Source organism: Globicephala melas, chromosome 11, assembly GCF_963455315.2.
Source record: "Globicephala melas chromosome 11, mGloMel1.2, whole genome shotgun sequence".
In the NCBI taxonomy this organism is placed as follows: domain Eukaryota; kingdom Metazoa; phylum Chordata; class Mammalia; order Artiodactyla; family Delphinidae; genus Globicephala; species Globicephala melas.
The window spans coordinates 38,655,085-38,676,047 of record NC_083324.2 but is presented as its reverse complement, the minus strand read 5'-3'; the positions used below and the strand labels follow the sequence as shown (position 1 = coordinate 38,676,047).

The 20,963-nt window shown below is 52.2% G+C and overlaps 1 protein-coding gene across 3 annotated transcripts in view; it reads left to right on the top strand.

Moving 5' to 3' along the window:
- Positions 1-10,350, top strand: part of DAG1 (dystroglycan 1) — a 62,174-nt gene extending 51,824 nt beyond the window's left edge. For all 3 annotated transcript variants that reach the window (XM_030867122.3, XM_030867119.3, XM_030867120.3), the window contains exon 3: positions 7,685-10,350. In XM_030867122.3, coding sequence (XP_030722982.1) covers positions 7,685-10,087 — 2,403 coding nt within the window. In that variant the 3' untranslated portion in view covers positions 10,088-10,350. The remainder of the gene's footprint in view (positions 1-7,684) is intronic.
- The last annotated feature ends 10,613 nt before the right edge of the window (positions 10,351-20,963 follow it).

Genomic DNA, 20,963 nt, shown 5'->3' with positions numbered 1-20,963 from the left:
ACAGGTCAGGAGAAAGAAGAAGGGGACATGCCTGCCTGGAGGATTAACCCTGAGGTCCTGGATCCTTTGCTCTGCCCCACATCTGAGACTCTTTTCATGTCCAAACAGCCCTTATCCAGTCTCATCCCAGCCAGCACCTATTACTTCCCTGCTGTTCTCTAGCTCTACCTCAAGAATCAGTTTGCTATTACTGACCCCATTTTAACTCCCAAATGGACTCCATTGATCTGATGTAAGAAGGGTCTATGGGCTACCTCCAGACCTTTGTGGCCAGCATGACCTTCCTGAAAGACCTGTGCCTTGGGTCTCTCTTCTTTTCTCCTGTGGCCTCAGGGCACCCTAAAGGAGATGGTCCTGGTGTGTGCTCCCTTGGACCAGACTAGATGCCTGTATGCAAAGCTCATCCCAGGTCTCGACTGTTCTTTGCTCTCACAGCAGTCTTAGGTCTTAGAACACCCTCTCTCTTCATCAGGGTCTGTAGGTATAGGTCCCACAGAAGCCAGCTTTGCCTTTGCTGGGCAGATCCTAAGCTGTCCCAAGTTGGCCATAGTATAAGTTACCCCCTGACTTCCCTCAGGATTGGCGCTGGCTCCCTAAGGGTGCCTCTCCTCTGACTTGAGTTGAGTGTAGGACTGGCTGAGGAAGGTGATGATATGGCTGGAGATGTTCTAACTCCTCCTCTCTGGGTTGGTCAGGAGAGAAGTCTTTGCATCTCATGAAATGATTGGGCTGCCCCTCTAGATCCCCCTCAGATGTCTCATTTTGGTAGTGCCCATGAGGATGGCTTTTCATCCCTGCTTCCCTTTAGCCTCCTTGTCTGGAGACAATGTGGAATTTCTCTCAGCCCAAGATGTTGGCAGACTGGGAGCAGCCCTTCCTGGGACTGTGCTCTCATCTGCTGGCATAGGCCCCCAATTGTTCCCATGAGAACAATGGGTACTCTTTTTGGCCAGGAAGGGGAGCTCATGAAAGGAGTATTTCTTTGGATGCTTGCGAGCTTTGTGGCAACCCCGCCTGCGTGAGATGAACTGCAGTTTCTTCCTGCCTCAAGTGGGTGTTCCCTGGCTCTGAATTGATCCCTTGTGAACAGAGCACACTGGGAAATGTGGGTTGGCGAAGGAAGGCATCCTTGGGGGTGGGTTGTCAGAATGGCATTTGCCCAGACATATCAGCTCAAATACTTATTATTGAATATATAGGCTTCTATGTTTTAGAAAAAAAATTACTGACAAGGACTGAAAACATGATGAAGTAAAAATAGTTGATGTCAGGGCTTGGGATTGAGGGACTGATTCTGAGAATTTTATTAGTGGCTATAACCATCCTAAGCTGTCCCTTTGGGGGGAAAATGATTAATTTTTGTTTTCAGATGAGAACAGTTAACAGCAGATAAAATGCTTCATAATTCAGACCAGAGGGGCACTGATTGGGCTGGACAAGTTGTATTCAACAACATGTGATCCTGTGGCCTTGGCCTTTGTGGCAACAGCCATATTCTGGCTTGAGGTTTGAATGTCAAGCAGCAGAACCAATTATTGTCTCTCATGGGTGTGGCTCTCCTCTACTCGGTAAAGCAAAGTATGTCTACCCTGGTTCTACCCTGGTTCCTCACCTTCTGTGGGGGCAAAGGCTTGGCCTTTGACCTCAAGCCAGAGGCTCTTTGTGTTGACATGTGCCATCTCCCCACAGCCCAGCCATGTGACTGCCCATGTGCATCATTTGTGGAAGTTGAGCTTGGCCACAGATTAGTCTCATTGTCATAGTCCATGGCACAGACACAGGATCACCCTGAATGTGAGTCAGCACCGTGGGGGCCTCTGAAACGTGACTGGAAGCTGACTCCATCAGAGGGACTATTTCCTGCCCCCCTGAGCAAAGGAGCCCACCACACAGTTGGCCTGCCCCCAGGAGGCCTTGATCACCTCATGTGTGAGTGCCTCCAGGGTGTTGCCTATGGTATCCAGCCATAGACGGCTGTGGGTTGTCTCAGCTCCGCAGCTTGGGTGAGGGGTGAAGGGCTGAAGGGTCCAGGAGCCAGTGACCAGGTCTGAGGGAAGGCAGGGACTTTGCCAGGGCAGGCTGCTAAGAGGCCTAAGCAGTGGGGTGTCACAGGGCAGCAGTTTGTGCCACTGTGAAATGGACCAGTGAGAAGACCCTCTGACACATCTGTTAGGGATTCAGGGAAGGGCCCAGCCTGAACCCCTGGGGCTGTCCTGTCTTGAGGTGTTGGTTGGAAGGTGCCACCACTGAGGCTCAAAGGACCCTCCAAAAGGTTTGTAGTGTGGGGGAATTCTCACCAAATGCAGTTTCTTTTTTTTTTTTTCTTTGTGGTACGCGGGCCTCTCACCGCTGTGGCCTCTCCCACCGCGGAGCACAGGCTCCGGACGCGCAGGCTCAGCAGCCATGGCTCATGGGCCCAGCCGCTCCACGGCACGTGGGATCCCCCTGGACCGGGGCACGAACCCATGTCCCCTGCATCGGCAGGCGAACTCCCAACCACTGCACCACCAGGGAAGCCCCAAATGCAGTTTCTTGATTATACTTTATTCCTAAGATCCCTCTTTGCTGGCCAGCATCAGCTCACCCAAGTGACAAGGATATGAAAGTGCTCATCCATCTTTCTGGAACTTTTGCTTGCCATTTCTAAGTCCCATAACTCCTGCATGGGTAAGATACCACCTTGTGGGTTCTGAATGATAAAGCTTAGGTTTTCTTGGTTTTAGAAACCAGTGGTCATATAGTTAATTAAGCCCTAGTGAGAGTCCAGCTCCTCAGTTTTGATGGGCAGAAATCTGCTCTTTGATGAGGGACTAAGTAATACAAGCTCCTCTGCCGATTTGTTCTTTCTCCAGGTATATTATGCTGATTTGGGGTGAGAGACTCTACTTACGTTGCATGGTGTTTAGCACAGGTGCTGTATCTTTATCAGACCAAGTGTTTGACAGTCTACTGTGCCAGAGAAGGCTCCAGCGGAGAAGTTGAAGAGAATGTCTGAGAACTGAATAGCCAGTTACTAGTCATCTGCTAGTATAGACTGAGGAGTGACCAAAACCTTCACGTTTGGCAGTTCCCCAATCATTGGTCATGGTGATATTTTGTGGGCAATGCTGGGCAGGTAGTCTTCAGAACTCCTTATGTGTCTTCCCAGGTTTTGTGGTTTTGATTCTTAATGTTTTTGGATGTACTTTATGGATCAGGATTTCTAAAATTGGGTATGTGGCTGTTCAAGATCTTATTTTCCTCAGTGCTGGGCTTGCCTTCTATCTCAGAAGCATGTTCTCTCTGAGGGTTGCTGAAACTGGAAAGATTTCTGGCTCTTTGTGAGTGGCCTGTGATCTAGAGCCCATGATCTCAAATCAGGCTTCCTCCTGCAGTTTCTGCCTCCTGCAGGTGTTCCCATTGCCTGAAGTCTTCTTTCCAAGATGGCTGCTTTATAAGGTCAGCAAGGGAGTATTGGTATTTAATGATGGAGGGTGACTTGAAAACCTAGGGGTGACTTGAAACCCTGGGGGAGTTCCATGGCCGGGGACAGCCTGTCACCCCAAATACATGTGCTGGTGTTATGAGCACTTCACACAGAGTTCTGATTCCTGCTTCTTGCATGCCATTCCTAGCCTGGCAGCCCTTAGAGGGTCAGTTGTGGGTGGTTACAGTACAGCTAGGACAGAAATTTCTATATGAGTAAACTAAGGATTCCAAGGATAGTCGGAATCTCATGTGCAAATATGCCAGGATCAAGCACATCTCTTTTAGACTTAGAGGATGTGAGTGCTGGCTTTGGGCTGTCACCTGCAGCAAGTTCTCCCTGCCCTCTCTGCCCCTCAACGTTTTCATCCACTCTTAGCAAACAGGTCTTAACAGGTAAGCAAGTCCCTGAGGGTCCCCAGCCTTGGCCGTGTTCCCCTCTAGGGTCCTGGCTTCCTCTTCCTGTGGCCTCTCCACTTCCCTTTGATGCTTTGAGTTTCTGCTTTGGAGTATGAACAGGGAGACAAAGCCTCAGTGTGTGCTGGGTCCAAGGCCATTTGGGAAAGAGGATGAGGGAGTGGAGCCTGGACACGCCCTGGATCCATTCCTGCAGCAGCCTCACAATGTGTACTGTGTCCTCTCTCAGCCCATAGGGGCGGGTGAGGAACCAGCACTGACAGAGTCCAGCGTGTGCCTGCCCCTGTGATCATACAAGGCTGGCATCTTTTCCCCCTTCTTACATGTGAGAAAACAGGCTGAGGTTAGATGAAGCCTCAGACTGCCTGGAGATGGGGCTTCCCTTCGGATACGGTGTTTTTATAGAGGTGAGTCCTGGTTTGTCATGGGGGCTGTGTCTCTGAGAAGGAACTTTCATATCCCACTTCACCCTTAGGTCCTGAGAGGAAAAGTGGTCTAGATCCTGGAAGTTTTGCAAGCTGGGGAGGATGTCCAGAGTTCCCATGGACTGAGGGGCTCCTGCTTTGTCACAGTAGAGCAGGTGTTGCATCCCAGAGCGTTCCCTCAACTGAGTGCCCTTGAGAGGGAGGGGGGCTGCTAGTGGAATCCTTTGGGGACTGTGGACACTGCCAGACCTTCAGGCATGTTCAAACTTCCCAGTTCAGGGGCTTTCCCTAAATGGCCTTGAAAATGCAGAGATGTCAGCTTCCCTGTGACTTGGGTAGGTTCCTTGTGGAACTCAGATTTGTTTTGCTTCCTGTGGCCTTTATATTAAAATGAATCATTGCCAACCAAAGTGCTGCCTGGATCTGATGTTTGCAGTACCAAGATGTTCAGAGATGCATGGATTTTAGAACGTTCAGGTTAGAATCTCTCCTTGTCTGAGGAGTACCCAAGACACCAGGGACTGTTTGCTTCCGGGTGTAGATCCAGGTTGAACACCTATCCTGTGGCCAGGGCTCTAGTACCTTGAGGAGCCAGAATTTGCAGAAGGGAGGGCAGGTGCAGGGTGGAGTGGCTTGGCTCTGTTTTTCTGACATGGCTTATCCCAAATGTTGTCTCTAAAGCTGTGGGTAGACCATAGTGAAAGAATTTGTTTCTGTAACCAAAATGAAGGTACACAGTTCTGCTCTTCCATCGCCCAGTTTGAGATTGAGCATTATAACTTACTTTGGTGAAACCTGGGGTTTTCTTTAATGTTTGTTATTTATATTACACGTTATTAACATGTTAAAATGTGACTTGGCATAGTTCAAATAAGTGTATATTTTCTAAGTCTGGCTGTGTGGGAGCCTTGACCAACCTGGGTTTATGCCTTAGGGCATGTCTGACAACAGAACTGTGGCTGTTGGGGGTCAGCAGAATGGGAAGCTGAGCCAGCCAGGGGAGTTTGAGGAGATGAGGGCCCTTCTCTGTTCTCTCTGTTATAAAGTGCCCTTACGTAATTGAGACAGACTTGAAAAAGCACTGGCGCTGCTTACTCATCTGTGCTGATGGAACACACGGCGCTGGGCACAGGCCTAACTGCCTGGCCACTGAGGCATATCCCATGGGCCTGGCCAGCCACTTGGCACCCATCTGGAGCCTCTCCTGGTCTCTCTTGGCCCTGTTCAGTCTTCTCTACAAGTGGCTTCTCCTTGGCTGACTTCATCCAGAGCTCCATTCTTGGCCCTCCCTTTCTCCTTTCTCTGCCTGATCTCTTGCAGATGTGCTCTCATTCCAGTGGTAGTCATTGGGATGGAGTGGGCTTAGGAGAAATACCTTTGGGTGGCCGGAAACCTGGGTCCGCGCCCTGGCTCACCTACTCTCTTCCTCTCAGGAAGTTCTTACCCCACCCCTGTAAAAGATCTCATGGTTCCCTTGACTACTCCATTTGGCCTTAACATCTTTGCTTCACATTTTTTGCAAAACTAGATCATTCAACCTTTGCTTTATATGTTTGTATGTGGATGTGGCAGTTTTTGTATTTAACATAATTGAACTGAAAAAATTTAAAGCATAGGTTTTTCAGTCAAAGCAGTTGTGATAAGTATTTTTGTAGCTAAAAAAGATTGTAAAGGAAGAATATATTTAGTGTTTTTCATGGATTTGAAGACACCCATGTTTACAGTTATTTTACCATTTCTGATGTTGGTTCTGTTTGCAGTGGATGGTGAGTGATGGGATGGGAGATTCTTAGTGGTTCATTAATTAGATGACTGTGCACCCTAGTGTTGATGGAATGTGGTCACAAAAGAAACTCTGTGAACTCAGTAGTTCAGAGAGCAGTCAATAAAGGACAACTCCTAATAATGTCATATGTCTTCTCATGGCTTTTTGCTGGAGGTAAGAAATCTCTTTACAGGCAGGGTAAATATCTGGTCTCTGATAAGGTTGATGGAATGGCATGCTCATTGACACCCGGGTCCTAGCTGGGAAGAGCAGGTATGAGTTCAGGGTCTCTTCCCCAATCACTCAGGCACCCGGCTCTTGGAAGGAGGAAGCCTGACGAACCAGAGCCCCTGGGGAACCCAGAAGCTATAGCTGTGGCCTTCCTGCCACAGGGAGGGAAGCGTTTTAGTTTCCCTCTCCTGACAAGCAGTGACCATGAAGGGCAATCCCTGGGCCGAGGCTGGCAGTAAGACATGCCATCTGTTGGCCATTGTGTTTCTGGACTTGACGGACAGGGCAGTGGAGCTGACTGAGAGTGCCTTTAGGCAGACCAGAGAGTGGGTCCCACCTTTCTTGCATTGGGGGCAGGAGTAGGTGTTTCCCGAAGGTGAGAGAAGTCATAGATGGGGCCTGGGCAAGAGGCGAGTCTTGTTTCCCTCTTGTCAGCTGATGGTGGAAGTTTTTATGGTGGCATTCCCTTGGGGGCTTTACGTATTACCAGTCATGTTGCTGTGGAGAAGGACTTCCACCCTGAAATAAGTCTGGGAGGTGCTGTTGGGTGGAAAAGGGGATGAGCTCCTGAGGCCTGCTCTGTGCTTCGGCTTTCCAAGGACAGAGGTGAGCTCTGTCCATTTCCCAAACTTAGTTGACTATAGAATTCTCTTTTAGGGAGACTGGAGGTCCTTGGAATGCCTTTCATAAACGCTCTTCTTAGGATAATTGTTTACATTCCCCTACCCTGGACATTGCAGTTTTTCTTGAGATTTGAAAAGCACTGTTAAGACATTAGATACAGCTAACCAAATGTGCCCCACTACACTTGAATGTAACATGGTGGTTGTAAAATGAGGCATTTGGGGGTATTGAGTTGTCCCTGCACCCAGACCTGTGTGCATTTCCACTTCTGGGCAGGAGAGGCACTCTAGGCCAGGCATATACCTTGAGCAAAGTTGTGGTGTCTGTGGAGGGTAGGGTAGAAGTCTGAGGCAAGGTTGGAAAGTAGTGCTGAGGGGTGAGACACCCAGGCTTGATTCTGCAGGCAGAGTGGACGAGTAGGTGGCAGGGCACTTCGTTGGTATAAAAACCTGCAACGTTCTTGAGCTCCCTGGCATCAGTTCTCTGGGATGAGACATGTGTTTTGAGTGCCAGAACTGCTGTCTCCCCACCGTGTGGCCTTGGGCGAACCATTTGCCTTCCATGCTAGCCCATCTGGCAGCCCCAGTCTTTCGTGATAGGTTAATGAGCTCCAGGAGAGAGGCGTTGGTTCCTCCACCAGGAATTCTGAATTGTACCTCAGGCCTGTCACACAGGCTAGGCCATTGGTTCACTGTTGTGATCATTTTCGGGTTATGCAGTGATGGTGGCAATTAACTCATGCTGACATCTCTTCTAGGTATCAGCAGCAGGGAAGGAGACCTTACCATCCTGGCTGCAGTGGGACCCACAGAGCCACACCCTGGAGGGTCTCCCCCTTGACACTGATAAGGGCGTGCATTACATTTCAGTGAGCACTGCACGGCTGGGGGCCAATGGAAGCCACGTCCCGCAGACTTCCAGTGTGTTCTCTGTTGAGGTCTACCCTGAAGACCACAGTGAGCCACAGTCTGTGCGGGCGGCGTCACCAGACCCTGGTGAGGTGGTATCATCTGTCTGTGCTGCCGATGAGCCTGTGACTGTCCTGACGGTAATTCTGGATGCTGACCTCACCAAGATGACCCCAAAGCAAAGGATTGACCTTCTGCACAGGATGCGGAGCTTCTCAGAAGTGGAGCTTCACAACATGAAGTTGGTGCCAGTAGTGAATAACAGACTGTTTGACATGTCGGCTTTCATGGCTGGCCCAGGAAATGCAAAAAAGGTGGTAGAGAATGGGGCCCTGCTCTCCTGGAAGCTGGGCTGCTCCCTGAACCAGAACAGTGTGCCTGACATTCGTGGTGTGGAGGTCCCTGCCAGGGAAGGTGCTATGTCTGCCCAGCTTGGCTACCCTGTGGTGGGTTGGCACATCGCCAACAAGAAACCCCCTCTCCCCAAACGTATCCGGAGGCAGATCCATGCCACACCCACACCTGTCACTGCCATTGGGCCCCCAACCACAGCCATCCAGGAGCCACCATCCAGAATTGTGCCCACCCCCACATCTCCAGCCATTGCTCCTCCAACCGAGACCACGACTCCTCCAGTCAGGGATCCTGTTCCTGGGAAGCCCACAGTCACCATTCGGACTCGAGGTGCCATTATTCAGACCCCAACCCTCGGCCCCATCCAGCCCACTCGGGTGTCAGAAGCTGGCACCACAGTTCCTGGCCAGATCCGCCCAACAATGACCATTCCTGGCTATGTGGAGCCCACGGCAGTTGCTACCCCTCCCACAATTACCACCAAGAAGCCACGAGTATCCACGCCAAAACCAGCCACACCTTCTACTGATTCCTCAACCACCACAACTAGAAGGCCGACCAAGAAGCCACGGACACCCCGACCAGTGCCCCGGGTCACCACCAAAGCTCCCGTTACCAGATTGGAAACCGCCTCCCCGCCTACTCGCATCCGCACCACCACCAGTGGGATGCCCCGCGGAGGAGAACCCAACCAGCGCCCAGAGCTCAAGAACCATATCGACAGGGTGGATGCCTGGGTTGGCACCTATTTTGAGGTGAAGATCCCGTCAGACACCTTCTATGACAACGAGGACACCACCACTGATAAGCTGAAGCTGACCCTGAAGCTTCGGGAGCAGCAGTTGGTAGGCGAGAAGTCTTGGGTGCAGTTCAACAGCAACAGCCAGCTCATGTATGGCCTGCCTGACAGCAGCCACGTGGGCAAGCACGAATATTTCATGCACGCCACAGACAAAGGGGGCCTATCAGCTGTGGATGCCTTCGAGATCCATGTCCACAGGCGCCCTCAAGGGGATAGGGCTCCTGCTAGGTTCAAGGCCAAGTTTGTGGGTGACCCAGCAGCTGTGGTGAATGACATTCACAAGAAGATTGCCCTGGTGAAGAAGCTGGCCTTCGCCTTTGGGGACCGCAACTGCAGCACCATCACTCTGCAGAATATCACCCGGGGCTCCATTGTGGTGGAATGGACCAACAATACACTGCCCCTGGAGCCCTGCCCCAAGGAGCAGATCACGGGGCTGAGCCGGAGGATCGCTGAGGATGATGGCAGACCTCGAGCTGCCTTCACCAACGCCTTGGAGCCCGACTTCAAGGCCATGAGCATTTCTGTGACAGGCTCTGGCAGCTGTCGGCATCTACAGTTTGTCCCAGTGGCGCCACCCAGGAGGGTGCCCTCAGAGGCACCACCTACGGAGGTGCCAGATCGGGACCCTGAGAAGAGCAGCGAGGATGATGTCTACCTGCACACGGTCATTCCAGCCGTGGTGGTTGCAGCCATCCTGCTTATCGCTGGCATCATTGCCATGATCTGCTATCGCAAGAAGAGGAAGGGCAAACTCACCCTCGAGGACCAGGCCACCTTCATCAAGAAGGGGGTGCCTATCATCTTTGCAGACGAACTGGACGACTCCAAGCCCCCACCCTCCTCCAGCATGCCACTTATCCTGCAGGAGGAAAAAGCCCCCCTCCCCCCTCCTGAGTACCCCAACCAGAATGTGCCCGAGACCACTCCTCTGAACCAGGACACCGTGGGAGAGTACACACCCCTGCGGGATGAGGATCCCAATGCGCCTCCCTACCAGCCCCCGCCGCCCTTCACAGCCCCCATGGAGGGCAAGGGCTCCCGTCCCAAGAACATGACCCCATACCGGTCGCCCCCTCCCTATGTCCCCCCTTAACCCACAAGCGCCTGGGTGGAGGCAGGGGTAGGGCAGGGCCCTGGAGACAACACGGTGTTGTCTGTGGAGACCAGTGGCCTGCAGACCATCGCCCACTGGGAGCCGACACCTGACCTAGCACACGCTGACACACACGGGGCCTGGACAAGCCCGCCCACTTGGTCCTCCTAAACCCCAAAGCAGCTGGAGAGACTTTGGGGACATTTTTACTTTTAATTTTTGCCTAACAGCTTTTTGTTTGTTCATAGAAAATTCTTCGCTGCGTTTTTGAAGGCTGGCTCTGAAAGCACCGTTTGGAGTAGAGGTAGATGGAGGGAGCGAGGAACCGTGAATGAACTCGCAGGCAGTGCTGGGCGGCCTCCCGGCTCTCTGCGTTTTGCCTTTAACACTAACTGTACTGTTTTTTCTATTCACGTGTGTCTAGCTGCAGGATGTAACATGGAAAACAGTAGCTAAAGATTAAATTCAAAGGACTTTCAGAAGTTAAGGTTAAGTTTTTACATTTAATCTGCTGTTTACCTAAACTTGTATGTGTAATTTTTGGGTGGGTATGGGAAATTGCTTTGCTAAAAATAAGCTCCCAGGGTGTTTCAAACTTAGAGAAGACCAAGGGACAGTATTTTTTATCAAAGGAATCCTATTTTTTCACACTACGTAAACTTTGTTGCTCTGATACCCCAGAGAGCCTGACTGGGGGCCTCCTGGCCCTGGCTCAGGGGCCAGGGCCCTGGTGCTGGGTTTGCTGTCCCACTGTTGCCAGGGGCTGGAAGCTGGAGGGGCCTCTTAGGCCATGGACATCCACACCCCCACCCCATGCACGCTAGCGGCCCACAACCAAGGGGTCTTCATTTCCATAGAAAAGGGACTCCAAGAGGCAGTGGTGGCCGTGGCCCCCAACCTAGGTGCTCCAGGTGGGCCAGCTGCTCGTGGGGATGCCTGGGGAGGTCGAGAGACTCGACCACATCAGCCTGTTTTCTTTTACCCTTTTTCTGTGTGTTTTTTTTTCCCCCTCCTAAAAGGAATATCACGGAGTTTTGAAACACTCAGTGGGGGACATTTTGGTGAAGATGCAATATTTTTATGTCATGTGATGCTCTTTCCTCACTTGACCTTGGCCACTTTGTCCCAACAGTCCACAGCCCAACCCTGACCCACCCCACCCCTTTTCTCTGGCGCTCCAGTCCCAGGCCTTGGGCTTGAACAGCTGGGAAAGGTCTGGTGGCTGGGGAGGAGTGCCAGCAATAGTTCATAGTAAAAATAGGGGGGCTCTCAAAGCTAATTTTTTACTAAAGTTTTTATACAGCCTCAAATTGTTTTATTAAAAAAAACGATTAAAAATGGTGATGCTTACAGCAGTTTGTACAAGCTCCTAGTGTTGATTCCATGGGACTGACGGCTTTGCTCATTTTGATTTTTTTCCCCCCTTCTTTTCCTAATGGTTTAAATTCTGGAATTACACTGGGGCTTCTTTTGCCTTTTTTAGCAGAACATCCGTCCATCCATCTGCATCTCTGTCCCGTGACTCAGGGGCACCCACTCAGCTTTGATTCTCCTCCTTTGGAAGAAACCATTTTGAGCATGACTTCTTGATGTCTGAGAGTTATTTTGGGTACCTTTTAGGGAGGAATGCCTTTTGCAATAACGTATCCCTTCCGTGATCGAGGGCGGGTGGGTGGGTGGACCCAGGCTCCCTTTGCACACCAAGCAGCCACTTCTAAGCCATACTGACCATTTTGCAGAGGATTCATGTGTGCTGCCTCAGGAGGGGAGGAACGGTCAGAGTGGAGGGGTCTCCACCCTGCCCTTCTCTGGAGGGTATTCCCGCTTGCGCCTTCTCCCCCAGGGCCTAGCCTCTCTCTCCTGCCTGGTCCCCTGGTGGGGTGAGCAGTGCCACTGTGGGGGAAGCCTGTAGATGAGGGCTCAGTGGACCTGTGATGACTGGGCCTTGTGCCTCCAAGCCCTGATCCAAGCCGGAGTTTCCCCAGTGCCCCGGAGTCAGGAGCGCAAGCTGAGTCTGACCTGGTGAGATTATTTTTGATGACCTTGCCAAAAGATAAACAATTTCCAGTGTTCCAGGTGAGGGCTTTGAAAGGCCTTCCAAATAGCTCCGTTGCCCCTAGCAACCCCACCATCGGGCATTGCCACGCAGAGACGTGGCTGGCCCAGAATGGCCTGTTACCATAGCAACAGGAGGCGATGGGGCAGTGAACAGAATAACAACAGCAACAATGCCCTTGCGGGCCGCCTCCTCCCCTGAGTGCCCGGCTGGCAGTGGTCTTTGGACTCTGTGAGACAGAGAGCCAATCTCACATTCAAGTGTTCACCAACCACTGACGTGTTTTTATTTCCTTCTATATGATTTTAAGATGTGTTTTCTGCATTCTGTATAGAAACATATCGAACTAAATAAAAGTGTCTTTATTACAATACCATTGCCTCCAAGCATCTTTTTCCCTAGCCCCTACACAACATGAGTGTAGGGTGGAACTAGAGTCCATGTAACAGAGGGAAGAGGGGACCCAGCTAGGCCCACTTGGAGGTGGCCTTTGAGCAGCTGACCAAATAGCCTTCACATCCTTACCATTTCTGTTCCTCTGGGAGGGGTGGGTGTGTGCACCAGAAGCTCTGTCAACCAGTGAGCCCTCCTTAGCACCTCTTCTGCCTGAGCCAGCTGAGATAAATCTCCTTGAGCCTCAATTTCCTCATCTGTAGTGCGGGGTGGGGAGAGGAACGGGCAGAAAACCCAGTGAGACTGGGCGGGAGAGGAGGATGGTGGGAGAGGTCTTGCTACAAGCTGTCTGCCCCAGAGTGGGTCAGCTTCTGCAGGTTCCAGACAGGGGTCCCTCAGGCTGGGCCCCCTGCCTACTACCTTGTGGGGTTGAGGCTGGCCAGTCTCCCAGGTAGTCTCAGGCAGGTTTGGCCTTGGGCTTGGCCTTGGGGTGGGGAGAAGGGGAGAATGGTTTCTGGCCAGGATGTTCTGCCTTCATTGGGCCTGTAGTTTCTGGGGGCCTGCCCCTAAGTGCCCTGCCTGAGATGGACAGGCCAGCTGGGTAGCCTTAGCATGACTTAGTGCCCAGGAAGGGGCAGGTTGTCCTGGGACACTGCCAGGGCGTGGGAGGCAGGGCATGCAGCAGCTGTGTCTTCAGAGGCAGGATCAGGGCCATTGGTCACAGAACAACTGGTGCCTCTTTTGGGCTCACTCCCACCACCACAGGGTCCTCACCATCTCCACCTACAGCACCCAGGCTGCTGCTCTGCTCACAGCTTTCAAGACCCAGAGCTGAGACTGGTCCTGTATTGCAGATAGAACTGAGTCCCAGAGTGGGGAGTTGGGGGTGAATTACTTGTAGGATACCACACTGATAAATACCAGGAAAAGCTGTCCCCAGTGCAGAGTTCAGGGACACATACCTCACCCCAAGACCTAGCAGCAGGAGCCCAGGAAATGACCCTGCCTTTGCTCTCTTGGCCTCAGGAAGTTCTGCTTCATGTTTAACCTGAAGCCACTGATGGAGGTGACCCTAGAGTCTCAGCTGGGGTGGGGCTAAGTTGGTCTGTTTGTGTCCCTGTGAAGGCTCCTTGTGTCCAGGAGGTGCCCCTGGGTGGTTTCCGGGCGGTAGCAGGGGCAGCTCTCAGCCTTGGTAGTGGTTCAGGGGCGCCCCATGTCAGCCCGGCGGAGAGCCAATTGCCAGGGGCTCTGGGCCAAAGAGGGGGGACAGTGTCCATGGACTCCCAGGAGGTGGCGCCTCAGGCTGGAGTAAGCCTGACAGCAATGGGCAAGTCAGGCTGTGGGCGGGGTTAAGTAACAGCGGAGGCTGGCTGTAGGAGGGTGGAACCCGGCCTAGAGCAGAGCAGAGACGGCCGGGCACTGGACCAACCCTGGAGGGGGGCGGGGCCGAGCGGGGCTGTAGGCAGGGCTAAGGCGGTAGGGCCTGCTGCCGAGAGCCGCTCCGAGTTAGGCCGCGGACTGGCGCTTTAACTGGGCGGGTCTTTTCTCGCTCAGACATCTAGGCAGAGACCCTGAGGGCGTTAGGGTGCGAGTTGCTGGGGTTTGGAGCCTGCCTTTCGCCGCGGCCGTTCTCCTTCAGAAAGGGAAGCTAGCAGAAAATAAATGCGAGGGGCGAGTCTGGGGCCCAGGCTTCCAGATGCCTTCTGTTACTGGGGCCCTGCTGGCAAACCTTGAATTCGGACGTACTTAGGCAGGAAGGAATAAGGACCTTTCCTTTGCACCTTAGCTTTTGTAAACCTCCAGGATTCCTGCGGTGGAGGCCAGCATGGGGCCTGCACACAGTAGGGCTCAGCGCTTGTTAGATGCTCCCTGAGTCTCCTCTTCCTCCAGCCTGAGAGCTGAGAACACGGCCTAAAGTGCTGCGGATCTGGGAGGGTCCTGGATGGAAGCCAGGCGGCTCCAGTTGCTGTGCCCCTAGGAGAAGACACTTGGTAGTAGAAACAGACAGGGATGGGGTAGCAGATGACACTTTCTCTGAGTCGACCCTGGAGTGGGGGCACCCTGAAGCCCCAGGGAACACCCTGCCCAAAGCTCTCTCCACAGCCCTGGGCACTCACTAGGACAGCAGGGAACATCCATTTGGCAGCTGGCTAGAGCTCCCAAAGGCAGGGCTGAGTGTATTCTTGCCTTGTGTCCTCATGGTGTTGCAGCCTCAGGCTGTAGAGGGCAAAGCCCAGGTTTGGGACTTGCTAAAATGGCTGGGAGTTCAGGTTAGGCCAGCTCCTTTTCCAGGGATCATGCCCCATTTCCCTCAGCATCTCTGTTGCAAAAGGTCTTGGGAGAGAAAGGTGAAGAATGGGGCTGGCTCCAGCCCACGATGGTAGGGGATGGGGAGGTCCTGATGGGAGGTGGCAGCAGCTTTCCTCTGGGTGTGCCTGTGGGAGAGGACCAGCTTTGTCCTGGGTGAACTCACCCTCAGGGAACATGTGCCTAGTTGGGCTGGACAAGAAGCAGGGCCTGGGGGATCCGCTGAAAGGGATGGAGTCCTCCTCTTGTTTGAGGAGCACATGGTGCATATGTGTGTAGGGGGGAGGCCAGCGTTTCTGTGTCCAGTACCGTGATTAGAGGGCAAATGAGAGGCTAAGGAGGCATCCAGTGTGACCCCAATGGCTCTGACTCAGCAGCCACTGTGCCTCCCAAGGCTCACCCTGTGTCCCAGGCAGTACAATCAGCTTACTCCTCTCCTCAGAGACACCCTAGGCCAGGCAGGGCTAGGAGAGGGACACAGCCACCCTCTGAGCCCCAAGAAGATCCCTGGAGCAGATCCGGGGATGAGGGAGGGCTTGGTTGAAATGAGCAGACTGGGGGAGGGAGGGCTCAGGGGAACACATGACCTTTCTGTTCTCTGAAGGCAAGAGGAAGATGTACTTTGTTCAGCCTTACTAGGAATTCCTCAGTCTGTACTGTTAGCTTATGGTCAGAAAGGCCACCTTCTCAGAAAGCTGATGCCCATGCCAGGCCTGCCAGCTGGGGGAGTTATTAATACATAACTAGCAGTGCTAACCCAGCTGCTGCTGTGCAACTGATACCTGCTGCTACCCACCCCAGAACCCCAGGGAAACCTGAGTGTGACTTCAGCCCTTACAGCCTGGCCTGGCCTGGTGGTGCTTTGGCCACACCCACGGATGCAGGGGATGGTAGTGGTCCTGCATGGAGGGCCAGCAGTCAAGCCCTACAGATTCAGGGCCTGGTTTGCGCAGCAGGCAGACAAAGGCCAGACTTGGAGATTGCAAGTTCAGTGAGGGTGGAGTAAGCTCAACAGCCTTGATTTCTGCTGCATCCTTGGGCCCTAGCATGATGCTGTCTTTATTCTAGGGCTCAAAAGTGCCAAATTGAACTGAAATTATTTAACTAAATTGAATTTAACTGAACTGAAATCATCCATCCTAGAAGAGGCCTAAGGGACTGTGGACCTTTCTACTTGCCATAAGCGTTTTGTTTCACCGACCTGCCCTATTCTGTCCATCTTTCCTGGAAGGCAGGAATTCTTCCAGTGGCTCCTGGAAGCTCCCTGGACAAAAAAAAACCTTATCATAATCCACTCTGATCAGGACAAAGATAAAGCTCAGTGCAGAGAGTAGCTATGTCCCATGGCCTGAAATACCTGGTGGTAAAGGTTAATTCCCAGTAATGGGCTTGGGTTTGCAGTAGTGGAGCCACAGAGGGTCAGGAGGTAGGGTTCCCTTTAATAGACTTCCCTGAAGACATGTGGAACTGAGTCTGATGAAGGGGTTGAACTAGCTTTCCCTTCCCGTGAACTGTCCAAGTCATGTATGATCCTCTGTTGCCTGGAGTAGGATACATGGGCTGGTTAAGAGAGGGCATAGGGGCATGACTTGCCACCTGACCTGTTCCCCCCGCTCCCCATCCATGGAACAGAGGTAGGTGGAAGCAACTCCATGGAAACTGGGATCCTAGTGGGAAGGACTGCAATAGTAACTGAGGTAGCATTTTCTTTTTTTTTTCCCTCATTATTTATTTATTTTATTTTTGGCTGTGTTGGGTCTTCGTTGCAACACGTGGGATTTTTGTTTTGGTGTGCAGGCTTTTCATTGCGGCAGGCAGGTTTTCTCTCTCTATTTGTGGCGTGCGGGCCTAGTAGTTGTGGCGTGCGGGCTTAGTTGCCCCGCGGCATGTGGGATCTTAGTTCCCTGACCAGGGATCCAACCTGCTTCCCCTGCATTGGAAGGCAGATTCTTTACCACTGGACCACCAGGGAAGTCCCGAGGTAGCATTTTCTATAGTTTACAGGAAACCATTTGTGTGCTTGTCTCTCCCCTTCTGCAAACTGAACTTCTTGAGTGAAGTTCCCACAGTCTTCACTGGGCCTGGCGCCGAGTAAGAGTTAGGTATGCACTGGCTGAAGGAGGATGAGTGTGCGTGCACGCACGAATGAGATCTGCAAAGCCAGCCTGGAGGCCTGTTTGGGGGAAGGCAGAGGGGCAAGGAAAGCAGCATGTTTTGACTTGGACAATTACAACTTGGAGAAGCCATGTCTTCATTATGTCACAACAAGCCTTTGGAAGCACATAACTCTAATAGCAATGGGCTTAATTAGCTTTCTTGGGAGCAATGCATGGGCGGTGGGGCTAGGCTAGTGATAAACATTTCCGATAATTTTTTTACTGGCTTTTTTCACATAATTCAAGTAAAGATTTGCACATTGCAACAGTAAAGGAAGTATGCAGACAAGGCATCAAGCAAATTCTATACTTTTCAGTTTTGCTCCCTTTTCCTACTCTACAAAGGGCATGGGTCATCTGAAGATCCTAGTACACAAGCAAAATTGTCCTAGCCAGCCCAGATGAGCTGCTGAGCAGGACAAAGATCAATCAGGTTTCTTGTTTGTAGCCTCATACCAGCCTTAGGCTTGCTTGAGAGCTGCCTTATTCCCCATGTTAGTGGGTATTGCTGACAAACCTCAGCCAGGAGGGAAACCTTCTGTTTCTTTGGGCTTCCTTCCTTCCTCTTCAGTCCTGTTTTTCCATCCCAGAGGAGGAATGCACACAGGGATCCAATTTCCCGAGTTGCTTCTCACTGGGAGGTGAGATAAGCCTCAGCATCACTACAAAAAAAAGAAGAGTGCAGAAGTCAGGGGGCCCTGTAGATGGGAGCCAGCTCTCCCAGCCTCTCTGGAATAGTCCAAAGCCCGTAGCAACACGTCATCCAGAACTGTCCTCAGTCATCCTTCGTCATTCTCTCCCATCTCCACACTCTCTACCTCCTCTTCTTGCCTGCAAAATTTGTCATTCCTCTTCACCACCGTCGGCATCTTCATCTTTGGCTCCTGAGCCTCCCTGTGGAGGTCACCATGCTGAAAGTAGCAGCCCAGGGTAAACTGGATTGTGTGGGGAAGCAGGACAGCCTCAGAGTCTGCACCCTGACCCCTGTGCATGGGCTTGCATGCCTGTTGCCTTGCCCATGGCCCAGCTGGCATCCAAGTGCAGCTCCTGAGGCCCTGCATCTCTTCATTCTTCCAAGATTTGCCTTCCAATGACTAATAATTTCTACAAATCCCAGCAGCAAGCTGGCTCTGACTAGGCCTTTTCCTACCTGGATAGATTTTTTTCCCCCGATTTCATTTTCCCTCTGGTCTTCTATAAGTGTTTGAGAGCACAGACTGGAGAAGTAAGTGGACATGTGTCCATCCATCAGTTCTATTTTGGCATGTGGACTGATTCTCCTCCCATCTGGTCTTTCTCCAAAATGACTGCTATGTGTCATATGTCACACTGAAGTGGGAAGAAAATGCGTTTGGCAAGTGAAGTTTAGGGGGCTGGGGAGCTTCTGTAGGGTCTCCAGGTCCATCCCGTCCCTGGCCAGGCAGCAGCTGGACGAAGGAGGGAGTGGTACCAGACATACCACACAGCTGGTTTGCACAAACCGAGAGATTTGTGCATTCACTTGTCATGAAGTCAAGCCTAGTGAATTCTCCTAGGTCAGTATAGGCAGCTTGTCTATGACCCCTCCACCAGGAGACACTCTGGACACAACCTCAGCACCCTCCTTTTACTCATTAAGTCAACAACCCAAATGCAGTGTTGCAGGAGCTACAGCCAAAGGTCCCTCTGGTGTGCTTTTAGCCTGGTGGTTGGTGAAGCCCTTGGAAGTGCAAGTAAGGGAAATGCTCAGAGCTGCAAAGAGAACTCAGCCCAATCATTAGCCCCTGAGGTCCTGCTGAAAGCAGCCCAGGGGATAGGACAAGCCAGACAATGTCCTGCTCTTGAGGAATGCCCACTGTAGGTCAAGAGGAAGGAAACAACTCCTGGAACAATGAATAAAAACTGAATCAGAGCCCCAGACAACCAGAGGCCAGCACCATCCCATGGTTGGCAGGAGTCCCTAGGCTGAATGCCAGGGGTGGATGTGGACAGGGCAGGCATGTTCCTGGCAATGTTTCTCAGAGGAAGTGGGACTGAGAGTTTGAAAGGAAGGTAGGGGAACCGCTAACCCACACTTCCAGGTCTCTACTGTACTGTGTCCTTTGTCACCAAGGCAGCAAAGACCTTGGAGTTCTGCTAACAGCCAGCAATCCACTCTGAGGCAGGCAACTCCCCAGGCCTGCTGCCTGGGTAGGGCTAATTACCCCCATTGGTACCAGGGACATGTTGATTTAAATCTGTGGAAAGCCACAGCTCCTATGACTTCTACAAAAACAGAAAACAAACATCCTTCTCTCCCCCACTATCAAGTGGCCCAGCCCACACTGACTGGTGTCTGTGAAGCCAGAAGGGCCTGGGTCGGGCCAAGGTCAGGTCATTGGCCTGCCCATAGTGCCTTTGTACACGTTCTTCCGCAGGAGAAAAGGTGTGGCACAAAACCCCCAAATCCCAGACCACCCACCAGAGGGACAACTAATAATAAAGTTAGTTATGTGTATGCTGGGCACTTGTTGTTTTATTTGTATCAGCCACTCCACTCTCATAATCCCCCATGTTAGAAGGGCTAGTATTATTATAACTTTGCAGGCTAGGAAATGGAGGCTTGGTGAGCCTAAGTCAGTTGCCAAGGCCCCATTTGGAAAGTGGCAAGACTGAGGTGTGGATCCTTGTGGAGCCTATATGTGCACACCTAGTCACCAGACACAAAGATGATTGAAACACAGGAGGAAACACAGTGAAGACCATCATAACATAGGCAGAGAGGCTCTCATCATCCCGGGCAGTCAGAGTCAGGTAGTCAAGTCAGCGATCCAGGCTTCATGGAAACTCCATCCCAGAGGTTGGGGGGCAGCAGATCAGAGTGTATGGGAAGGCCCAGCCAAGGTCTGTCCATCAGCCTGGTTATCAGTGTTCATTGGGATCCCTGGAATTGTCCAGGTCAGGTTAGAACTGCTGACATCCCTTTTGATATATTCATCATCAGGAGAATTAAATGGGTTTGTAAAATGGGTCCAAATTTACTCAAGTTCTTCTACACAGCCATGATTTATGAAGCCAGGAATAGTTTGGAATATAGTCTGGATCTTCTAAGAAATATTCTCCCTCAGGAAAGCACAGGTTTGTGTGAGAAGCCAGGAGGCAGAGTAGTATGCAAACACTGAAGTCTGTAAAAGTGAGGTAATGGTTAATGCAGAGGCAGCCTGCAGCCCCTCATCTGGGAACAGTCCCTGGGAACCGCAGCTCAAAGCCTCTAAGAAATATCAATTCCTCTTCCCAATCTCCAAGGTCACTGTCCCAGGGCCTGCTGAGGCATCCTTCCATCTGGCTTCAGGCCAGCCCTGACACACCCTTTACCTTTCCCAGGGACACTTCCTGAGACTCCTGTCCTGCGGGACCAGGCCTCAGAGTGAATCCCAGATGGTTCGTTCCCATTGCACCATCTGAATAAAATCTTCACCCCCCAGCTAGCCTTTGAGACCCTCATAACCAGCCCCATCACCCAGCATCCTTTATCTCCGTCCTCCCATGACATCGTGCCTCTTAACACTCTTGTTTATTTGCGTTTCCAACTCCTAAACATCCTTTAATGCCACACTCGGTGTCCCCTCTCTGAGGCCTGTTCCCACAAAGTCTGCCAGGTGGGACACTGAAGTTACCCAAATGAGAGCTCCCACTCCCAAGTTCTCCGAGTCAGAAAGCGCCACTGACTCCAGGGCAGGGCACGGCGCGACGCCCCCACGGCCCCTTCTCGTGATCCGTGTCCCTCCAATCCTGGTTGGGTGGGAAGCTCCCACCAACCGCCGCTGGGCTCCTGGTAGCACTCGCCGTTCGCGTCGGCCTCAGACGGCGCATGCGCTGCCGCCGGTGGCTGTTTCCCTGCGACCCCGCTTCTGGCTCGTGTACTAGAGTCCTCACGGGCTGGCGGGAGCGCGCGCACGCGTGGGGGGCGTCGTGAGCAGGGAAGGGGCACCCGAGCCGCGCATGC